Source organism: Borostomias antarcticus (assembly GCF_949987555.1).
Source record: "Borostomias antarcticus genome assembly, chromosome: 11".
In the NCBI taxonomy this organism is placed as follows: domain Eukaryota; kingdom Metazoa; phylum Chordata; class Actinopteri; order Stomiiformes; family Stomiidae; genus Borostomias; species Borostomias antarcticus.
The window spans coordinates 5,818,488-5,829,418 of NC_140244.1; the positions used below are offsets into that span (position 1 = coordinate 5,818,488).

Sequence of the window (10,931 nt, forward strand, 5' to 3'; positions counted from 1 at the left end):
TCTTTACAGTTCTCCTATATTGGCTCAAATGAGTGGACTGTTTTTTGTATCTTCCCTATGGAAAATTAGTGTCAAGAGCTGAATGTACCCCCCCCCCCTTCATTGTGTTGCCTCTGCATATGAAACGCACCATAGGAGCTTGCTCAATCATCTCGTTGAGAGGTCAGGGAATCATTTTTACAGCTCACTTTTTTGGCCCCCGGTGAAACTGCTTTTTTGCTTCCCTCTGGAATACAGTATGTAGGGGTGGGACCTATGCCCACCCTCCCATTGCTCTCTGTAAAGTGCATTGTGTTGCCTCTGTGTATAAAATGTGCCACACAAATAAAGTTTGATTTGACTACATAAATAAAGTTTGATTTGATGACAAAACATTCTAAAATGTCCTGCCGAGCAGGGTAATTTATTTGCATTAACTATGAAAACATAGAATTTCACACGAGATAATTAAGCATGGGATCTGAGCATGTTCTGTCTATTTCACAAATGCACTTCCATCATTAAGTTTGAATGTGATGGTGCCAGTAAAGTCATTGCAATAGCTTCTGTCTCTGAGCATCGTTTTTCTGTTGAAGCGATGAATACAGAGTAGAACAACCTTTGCTAAATGCACAACAGTAAATTATGAGCAATGCTGCTAGCCTGGGTGCTAGCCTGCTTTAGCACTAGTCAGCATTACTAGGTGAGTCCTTCTGTTGGAACAGACCAGCCCCCAAGAATACAATTATAAATAATAGAAAGCAAACACACAAAAAAGGAAATAAAATATACAGAACACAATGTAAGCTTCTCTACCATCTCTCCTTGTGGGACCTATATAGAGCACTGCTATACTGGTCAGCTAAGCCGATTGGAGATTTAAAACGTATTGGTCTCTAATTCCCTCTGTAGAGAGGGAGTGCTTAACTGCTTGGCTCATGGGTTGACTCGAAATGCTAATGACAGCGAATACATCTGTGTCTTAAATGTCCTTCATACCCGTTGACTCGTGACCCAGAAAGGCTTTGCAAAGACAACCCATTATGGAATTCTGACGAAAACAGCATTTCATGAAGTCGGGGGAGTTAATCCCAATCCTAGTCTACTGGTATTATTCTGCATCTTGTCTACTGTACAATACCTTAGACCAGACATTTACTTCTGAATTTAACCTTTACTTTATACTTCTCACATCACTTTTAGTCCTCCAATAACTGTCACTCATTAACCAATACAAACAATATATCCATACTTCATACCAAATTTATTTCAATTATCTTTTAAGAGTATCTGAAGAGGAACTGGCTTGTCTTGTGGTTACAACTGAATACCATTGATACATATTTTCCTTCATACACTTTTCATGAGAATTACACACATTTCTCTTGAAAAGTCCCTTTGGGAAAAAAACAGATTGTGATGTTGTTTTAAGGTCAATGTAGCGACACTTCAACCATATTAAAGAGCACACAGCGAGTGAATCGATCCCTCTGATGGGAGGAAAGTGGTCGGGTGAGCAGCATCAGCCCAACACAAAAGAGCTCTTCACCTGGATTCTAGGTCTACTGTTCATTCCAGACACACAATGGGGGGGGTAGCTCTGAGTAATTGCTTAGCCTTGGTCCTTTCGAGGCAAGTATTTCACCAGTATTTACATAACTATGCCTGTACATGTCACTGAATGTGCCAGGTGAGGACACTCCCTGTCACAGAACATGAACCGTTTCCACGAGAACTGGTCCAAACCAACCCCTAGCCTAAAATTTAACTTCCCCAGGTAAAGAGATCCAGGACAAAGATATGTTCATACTTCCTACAAAGATAATTGCTGGGAGCCATGGTTCCACATTATCTTACCCAGGACCACCCAATACGGTGCAACATTTGACTGAATAATTGTTGCACACAGAACACCAAGCAAATTATCTGGTTTAACAATTAACTGTAATTTCCCAAAACCTTGCCATTAATATGGCTGTAGAATGGACCACAGAGGATGACCTATGACCTACCCAACTGCTCCAACGCTACACTTTCCTACAACCCATGAGCCAAGCACTTCCTGATATGGGGGGGGTCATCATCGAAAGACACAGAGTGGATCCCAACCCTTTTCAAAGCCCCTCCCCCACACCCCCATCCCGACACCTTCCTTCCTGCACCTCTTTCTGAATCAGAATCTGAATCTGGGCGGGAGGTTGGCTCTGAATTTTAATCTTCCAAGGTCCGGGCAAGGGGGGGTGCGGGTTAGAAAGGGGACAGAGTCACCCCCCCCCTCCTGTAGTAGTGTGTTTATATTGTGCAGTCCTCTGGATAGTCTGTAGGTGAGCGAGCGGCCGTCTGCTCCGCCTCCTCTCACTCCTGGGCTATGCTCCTCAGCACGTACTTAACCGTGTACGCGAACGCCGCGAAGCCTACGATGACAAACAGGTTGGCCAGAGCCCCGCCCAGCAGTCCGTGGTTGCGGTTGGCCTGCTGGTGGCCGGGGGCAGGGTTGGCGCCCCCCAGGGGGGCGGGGCCTCCGTTGAGAGCCGGGAGGCCGTAGTGGGCGTGCTGAGGGTCGCCGTCGGGGACCACGTCTGGGAGGGGGAGGGGCTGGGGGCGGGCGCTCAATTCCTCCTGGACTTTCTGCTTCTGCTTGATCTCCTGACGGACGGATGGACGTCAGAGAGAGGGATGGAGAGAAGAAAAGAGAGGGAGGGCGAGAGAACAGAAATGTGTTGAATGAAAATCTAATTTTTAGTCTTTGCTGGCTTGTTTTCCTAACTCCGCCTAATTAACCCATGCGTCATTTACTGCAATATTGTCTGGCCCAGTACATACCACAACCTTTTAAAGACTTCTCCCAAGAAAATCAGTTAGAGGCTCCCTACTACCCTCCCCACAAAGCCAAAACATCATCATCCCTGATTCTTTTATAGCACACACACCTGCACGCACGCACACAAACAAAATAAAAATATTTTCCATTGTAATTGTTTATTTTAGCCTTGTGTATTAACACTATCTATATTGTTTATATTGTTCCTTTGGGCGAATCACTTCCACGCATACTTACATCAACTACGTCAGGGAACAGCTCACAGAACACCTTGTCTTTCAGGTTGAAGGTCAAACTTTGGGCTGACAGCTGTCTCTTCTGTAGAAATGAACCATGAAAATGAAAGAGCTAAGATGACACGCCCACAATCATAATCCATACCTATACACTGGTAAAGAGTTTGCATCACAGCTAAATGGAACACTTTACTAGTTAATTATTTTCAAATCAACATTGCAATATACAGACTACAATAAAAGGTTTATTAGTCATGTGTAACAAGAAGGGGTACAGGTAGATTGTAATTCTTGTAAGCGTTTGTCCTTACAGATTCTTATCAGTGCTAATCAATTCCTCATTCCCGTCCTAGGTACTCAGCTAGACATTTAGAGGTTCACAAACTGGCAATTTACTATACCATGTTATATAGCAGTCCATCAGTATCATCCTCATCTACTTATCCCATCCAATCATGGATGACTGAGTCTATGTCCATGATGTAGGCAGTGCAAACAAATAACATTCAAGTATACAGTGTACATAAATATTCTAACTAAAATACAATAAATAAAAGGGTGTCTAATCCAAGTCCGTTTAATTAATTAATGACTTCATGGAAAGGGTTTGATCTGGGGGCGTAGACTATCACACACTGAAAACATTCAGCCAGGAGATCTTATCACATCAACCCAACCCTTATATAATAAAACATGAGTATTAATCCATTCATTAAATGATATAAGCATATAAAAGCATCGGTTGGCTGTGGGGCACAATAGAGCGTGTGGCCGTGTTAACACTTGTTTCCAATGTCCACACCAAAATACATCAATAAATCAAATACATGTTCTAGTAGGCTAGGTTGCCCGTCCTCTCAACTCACTGTGTAGTCGGAGGTCTCGATGCTGCCCAGGGTCGGGCCTTTCTCCACCATGAAGCTGAGCAGGCCAGTGAGGATGGTGGACACAGACCAGGCAGGGTTCCACGTGTCAGGGTGGAAGTCAGTGATGGAGAGACATAACCTGACGCGCACACAGGGACGCAGACGCACGAGTAAGATGGTTGCACTGTTGAGCCTTGACAGTAGGGCTGCACAATTAATCGTGAATTAATCAAAATCGCGATTATAACCTCCGCGATTAACTAATCGCAAAAGGCTGCAATTAATGTGATTAATAATTTTGCTTTGAATTGAGTGTGCTAGGACTACACCGACGAATCACAGGTGTTTATGCTGTCTGACCAATCACATGCGTTCCCGCTGAGTGCGCAGCATTTTCAGTGAGAAGACAGATAGCAGTGGTTCAAGACAAGTGTCACAAGAGTACCTGCAGCCGTGAGTAGTGAAAAAAATTGCGAAAACGAGGTCAGTGAGTTTGTAACAAGAAAGGGATCAATGTCCGTGATTTGGGAGCATTTTGGTTTATATATTAATATTAAATATTAGATATTAATCGCAATTATTAATCGCAATTACCATTTTGAAGCAAATAATCGCAATTATTATGTTTTGTCATAATCGTGCAGCCCTACTTGACAGTCATTTAACCTACGGTGCTTTAAGTCAGGTGTGCGTCTGTAATGGTAATACTCTGGTCTGCGTTGTGTTCAACAGTTCGACCCATGTTAAGAGCAGGGATTTGAACCCATGCTCTTACGAGCTCTTCTGCTTGCGAGGCGGACGCGCTGACAGTTGCGCCAATAGGGTCGTCCCTCTTGGAGGGACTGCCAGCGCTCCCCTGAGGAGTGAGTTTACCGGCTACTCTCTTACCACTACCTCGGACTGACTTTCACTCGGCTACACATGTATATCATTAACCATGGAAATCTTACACACTAAAATATATTCATATCAAGAAATACAGAAAAAGAGAAAAGCTACACAGGTCAGAGAAATGTCGGTTAACTTTCCATTCACACAATGTTGAGTTGTTTTCTTACCTTGTGTTACACTTGAATCTCCCGTTTGGGGTTATCATGTAGATACTGGGCGGTTTAAAGGGGAATTCGCGAGGGAATATTAGTTTGCCATGGTAGTACCCCCCTGCGACAGGAAAATAGCATGGGCATATGCATAAAATAAACAATAAACAAACTACATAATGTCCAATAAGATCATGCTCTTTTCAGCAGCATTGTGTGATAGGAGGTACAACAAACAAAGGTAAGATGAATTACCTTCATAAGGGGTTTTCTCTGGACCTCTAACAACGTAGTGCCTGTAAAATAACATGAATAAAATTGATCAATGACAGTCATCCATGACTGGATGGGATAAGTAGATGAGGATGATACTGATAAGACTGCTAGACCATGGATAGTAAATTGCCAGTTTGGTGACCTCTAAACGTCTAGCTGAGTACCTAGGACTGGAACGAACTGATTTTAGCACCGGTAAGATAAAGTGCACCTATGCAAAAGAACAACGTTCCAAAGACAGGCCTAGAGAGGGGAGGAATTAGGCGTATTTCCCCCTGTGAAATGATGGTTCAACCACACACAAAGTTCAGTAGCCATTTACCATTCCAGGATATTGGAGGGGAGGGGTTCGGCACAGATGTAAGGCACAGGGTCTTTCTTTATCCTGAGGTAATCCTGCTTTAGTCTCTGCGTGGCTGTGGTCGGTGCTCTCTTGTTGCCGTTACTGTTCATCTAAGGACACAGACACGGTACACAAGCAAAGTCAGTCAGGACATCTGAGGACACAGAGATGGTACACAAGCAAAAATAGTCAGGAAAACAATCTTGATGATGCCAATGTATTTCATCATCTCTGTCGGGTCAGTTGCATGTCCATTGTTGGCTCTTTACAACAGGTCCCCACCATGACTTTGAACGCGTAGGCCTCAAACTAGGCAAATCTCGTCACTCGTCAATAGTTATGGTGCGTTCGTTTGTGGTCGGAGGTGGCAAGTCGCAAGTGGCAAAATACCTACCTCCGACCTGTGTGCATTCGAGCTATATACCATTATATCACAGTTACCTAGTTATATCTAGTGCATTCGAGCAACTGGGGGCTGAGAAACATATCCGAATTTGCGACGAGGAAGTGCGAGTTCATGCGGTGTTTTATTTAATCACTCCTAGTAGCAAGTCGCAATTTGCCACCTCCCAGTTATAAACGAACGCACCATTAACCTGAGCAGCCCTACGGGCAGACTTGCCTTTAGCTTTGCGTTAGCGCTAGCTCCCGTTAAAGGAATGACAGTGAGCGAAACCGAAACTTCTTTACCGTTACCACTGTTCCACGGCTGATTACGTTGCTAGCTAGTGGTTCGTACTCACTCGACTTAATTGCGTGAGCAATTAACTAGCCAGCTATTACAAATATAACTGATCAAAAACAACAACCCGATAGTAGCTAGCTACGTTACCTCTATAACTAGCTAACTTATCCAGCGTTAGCCACTAGCGAGCTAGCTAGCTAGCTTCCCAGCAAAGATACCCTAGCTAGTAGCTTTATTACACCATTTCAACCAATGGTACTTTCGGTCACTAGGACAACGACTTCTTGGTCCTAAACTCTAATATTATTGTTTTGAAAATAAACCATGAAATGGTCAATAGCGTCAGAGCTAAATAGCTAGCTAACGTACATCGACATAGTCAACGTTAAATCTGCTTGCTAGTAGCGTTATTAGCTTAGCTAAACTCCCAGCTTTAGCTGTTAGCTAAGATCTCGTAATGGTTAGCTAGCTAACGTTTGCCCGTAATAGTTCTCGCTAACAAGATAGAGGACACCACTTTGCCGATTAAGTACTTAGTAAACAGTAGCTAACAGTTATAATGTTGCCGTGAGTTGGCTACCTATCATTATAGTCATTGCATTGCAAGCTAGCTAGTTAGCTTTTCCATAAACAACGCGGACGGAGCCACACAACCATTGGTTACAAATAAGAAGTAACGTTTTAGACACATCCTACAAAGCTACCTCTTCAGAGAACCCGGTGAAGTCAGTTCTTTGCTTAAAGACCCGGAGTAAAGCCCTCGTTGATGTTGTCAAGTCCAAAAACGGAATACAAGATAACGCAATCAGACGTTTCGGGTGCTTTTCCTGGCTGTAGCTTCAAACATGGCTTCCAGACTAGAGACCTCACTACTGCTGCCGCTGGCAGCTAGGGGGGAGGGGGGTGAGCTCAGGCCATTTGTCTTTGGTCAAACTTGTGATCCTGCATTGAACTATAGCCTGTAGGACGCCTGCTTGTGTTAATCGAGTCCAAGAGTAGCCTAGGCTTGACAATTTTTATTCATATGCCATACATGATTTGTAACTCTGCACTGGAGGGCACTTTAAGTGTCAAGATTCAAGATCTGTTTATTTGCCATGTATATGGTTTACTAGGAATTTTACTGTAATGGCATACGCTGATGAAGACGACATAGGACAGGGTGCAGGACAGGGCAGTGCAAAGTCATGACAGACATCTCTCTCTTTCTCCCACCCTCCCTCTCTCCTCTGGTCTGAGCTGCCACAAGAGGAGAGATAAGAAGCAGAGAGACCAGTGTGGAGAGAGAACCTGCTGAGATGGTCGGATGAGACAAGCCTGTTGAGCTGTGACACAACTGAGAAGGTCAGAACCTACCAGAACCCAGTGAGAATGTGCACTGGGCACGATTGCATGAGATGAGAACTGTGGTGGTGAGGGTCAGGTCAGAGAACCTGAATACCAGACTTGCATTACACTTACTTACCTAAGTAAGTAGCCTAAGTGTAATGCTTACGTAATTAAGCATGTACATGGTTGGGCCATAGTATATTTATGGTCCCAATGCTGCAGCATGTGTGAAACTTCTTCTCTGATAGGATTGACCTCATATGACCCTTGTCGTCTTCATGGTGCACACATTGCATTTTAATATTGAGAAAATAGAAATAGTCATCCATGATTGGATGGGATAAGTAGATGAGGATGATACTGCTAGACTGCTAGTTGACAGATAGTATACGGTAGTAAATTGCCAGTTTGGGAACCCTTAAATGTCTAGCTGAGTACCTAGGACTGGATGAGGAACTGATTAGCACTGATAAGATATTGTAAGGACAATTGATTACAAGAATTCCAATGTACCTGTACCCGTGCCTGTGACACATGGCTAATAAACTGTCTATTCTATTGTACTGTATTCTATTGTAGAGCTCACAGATCACTAACAATAGTCTTTGTTCCTCACAGCCCACACAGACACCAGAAGTACACGTCACAGTAAGATATGACCACAGGGGGTTTTCATTAGACAAAGAAGCTTCTATGTGCACCTTTTAACCAGAAGAGTAAGCGTAGGCCGAGCAAGGCCACGACATAGGCCTATCCCAGGGGTCTCGGACTCAAATTGGCTTTGGCCACTGTTGGTATCGTCAACTCATAGGAGGGCCACTTCAATGTCAACTTCAACTACTACTAACTATAAGAAAAGTGCAATATTTCTGAAAATGTCATTTTTCATTTCCATAACTAGACTCACAAGTCAGTCTCTAAATGTTGCAAGACTATTCCATAACTAACATTTTCATCATACAAATTCAAACCGGTTTCTATACAGGTAGATTTCAATATATTTTAACAGTAGCCTGTTAATAGCCTACATTTGTACTTTATTCTGTTGCAAGCTGCATCACTACTGTAAGCCTGCCCTGGACCTGTACCTGCATTTATTAAAGTTCAAGTTTCTTTCCATTCCTTGCCAGTCACTTGAATACATTTGTAGGCTACAATATTTCTTGCCAGACACTTATCTTGAAAGACTGCAGAGATGTTAGCCCTCTCAGCTGTGTGGCTCATTTTTTCCTCTCGTCTCCCTATGACCAGGGCTGCCAAGTTGGACCCCCAACCCCCCCGGGACGGCCCCCCCCTCCACGCTAGGTAGATTTGGGTAGCATTCTTTGAGTGCGAAGGACGAATGGGAGGCGAGATTAGCCTGCTGGCACCGTGTACAATAAATTATTTTGCGGGCTGAATTACAATTTATTTCTGACATCATGTCCCGGGCCGGATGAAGGGCTGGGGCGGGTTGCAAATGGCCCACGGGCCGGGAGTTTGAGACCCCTGGCCTATCTCAAGGAACAACATGTAAGGAATGTTTGCCCAAACGTATAGAAAAATGTGCTTTGGAAATACTGGTGCTGTAAAGATATTTCAATTTCTTAATGTATGATAAGACATATAACTTTAATGATCCCAAGGAGGGGACATTTGGACATGAATGTGTAACAGAGATCTCAGATGGTCTGACTGTCAAACAGGCTGCACTTAAAAACACCATAAAATCTGATCAGAAGCAGTGCTGAAATACCCCAAACCCCCCCACCCCCCCAAAAAAAATTCCTGTAAAAGTTACATTCCTGCATAGTTATGAGAGCATCCTTCCTACATTCCTGTCTCATAACCCGAAGCACAGTATTTCTTGACAATGCAGCCATTGAAAATATAAATCACCATAACTTGTAAAGAATGACACACATTGATATCAGACCACGAGATACATCTAAAAGTATTCCATTTACTTATAAGGGTGATAAATAATAGACCTCTCAAAAATACACATGGGCTTCTATGCTATCAGGCATTCAATCATCAGGCACTATGAGTCCATGTAAACACCTGAGTGTTTGAAACACCTGAACCTCAAACCTCGTGAGGTCAGAACCCCAGAGGATGATGTCCACTGAACTTGCAGGTCCTTCCCTCTCTACTCCGTCTCCTCCGTGTCTGTCCTCCTCCTAAATTAGTGGCGGCGGTAATCTCTCTCTTCTCCAGCCATAAGTGTCGCCGTACGCGGTTACTGCTGGGTGGAGGCGGGCTGGCGTTGGTGGCGGAACTCGCTACCTCAGGCAGCGGCTGAAGTGTACGCTCCTCTGGTTTAACTCCTCGGGCTGGAGAGACGCCGTGAGAGAAAACTCCCCAACGATGTGGGTGTGCGTGGTGTCACCTGCAACAAGGGGACACTGGAGTCACAACCGAGAGACGCCACGAAGCCCGTTAGAATTATTTTTCAAGCATACATTTAGATTTCGAAATCACACAGATTTGATCCGTCCGTTGTTAGCAAAGCGTAAAGAGTAAATACAGACTAGAGTTCCTCAGTCCAGTTCTGTGCGACAGACAGACAGACGGACAGACAGACAGACAGACGTGTCACCGTCTCATTCTCTTCATTAGAAGATTTACTACTCAGTGTTGCATTCCTCAGATACATGACCTATAATAGGAGAGGTCACATTCCAGTTCCACTAGATTAAAGACTATAGCCAGGAACCTGCAGTGAAGAACTATGGGATAGGTTGGTAAGCTTCCTGACCAACTCACTGGTGCACTGAACCTCACTGTCCATTGTGCTTCCTCTGTTCGCAGCAATTGGCTCAGGAGGCTACAACAGCTTAAATGACCAGTTTAGTACTTAAACGTGAAGTGTAAGGTATTGGATTACAGTTGAAAATCAAGTGAGCACAATTTAATTTAGATTTGATAATGACTGATGTGAACATGTAAACAAGTCCCCTGGTAGGCTATACAGTGGAAAAGGATACTGCAAATAGAGGAAAAGGAAACATTTTGTTTCCTTAGAAATGTATCCATAACACGTCTTTATGATGAGGTCATTTTCAGCAGTGGCATCATAAAGACAGTGTTAAGGTGTCTGCACACTGCCCCAACCAACGCCAGCCAACCAACACCAACGTTGGATTGGTGTGCCATGTTTGTTGGTGACCGTTGGTCGGATGGATTTTTGCAGCAAAATTTTAAACTTCCAACATTCTAACAACTGCCAACTTTCGAATGCTGGTTTGGACACAAACACCTTCATGGATACATTATTTCTATGGAAACAATGTTTCCCTTTTCTTCTGTTTGCAGCTTGCATATTTGTGAAGGAGGCAAGAACGGTGATTGCATCATCATGTTATCATGAGACC

General features: G+C 43.7%; 1 protein-coding gene across 1 annotated transcript; it reads right to left on the minus strand.

The window, feature by feature from the left end:
• Positions 1–417: 417 nt before the first annotated feature.
• ube2j2 (ubiquitin-conjugating enzyme E2, J2) lies at positions 418–7,096 on the minus strand. The gene is made up of 7 exons (XM_084446254.1): positions 6,951–7,096; positions 5,541–5,671; positions 5,198–5,238; positions 4,961–5,063; positions 3,903–4,041; positions 3,038–3,118; positions 418–2,625 (listed from the first exon to the last, which is right to left on the minus strand). Exons 2-7 carry the CDS (start codon positions 5,669–5,671, stop codon positions 2,335–2,337), a joined length of 786 nt encoding a protein of 261 aa, XP_084302380.1. The 5' UTR covers positions 6,951–7,096; the 3' UTR covers positions 418–2,334.
• Positions 7,097–10,931: the final 3,835 nt, after the last annotated feature.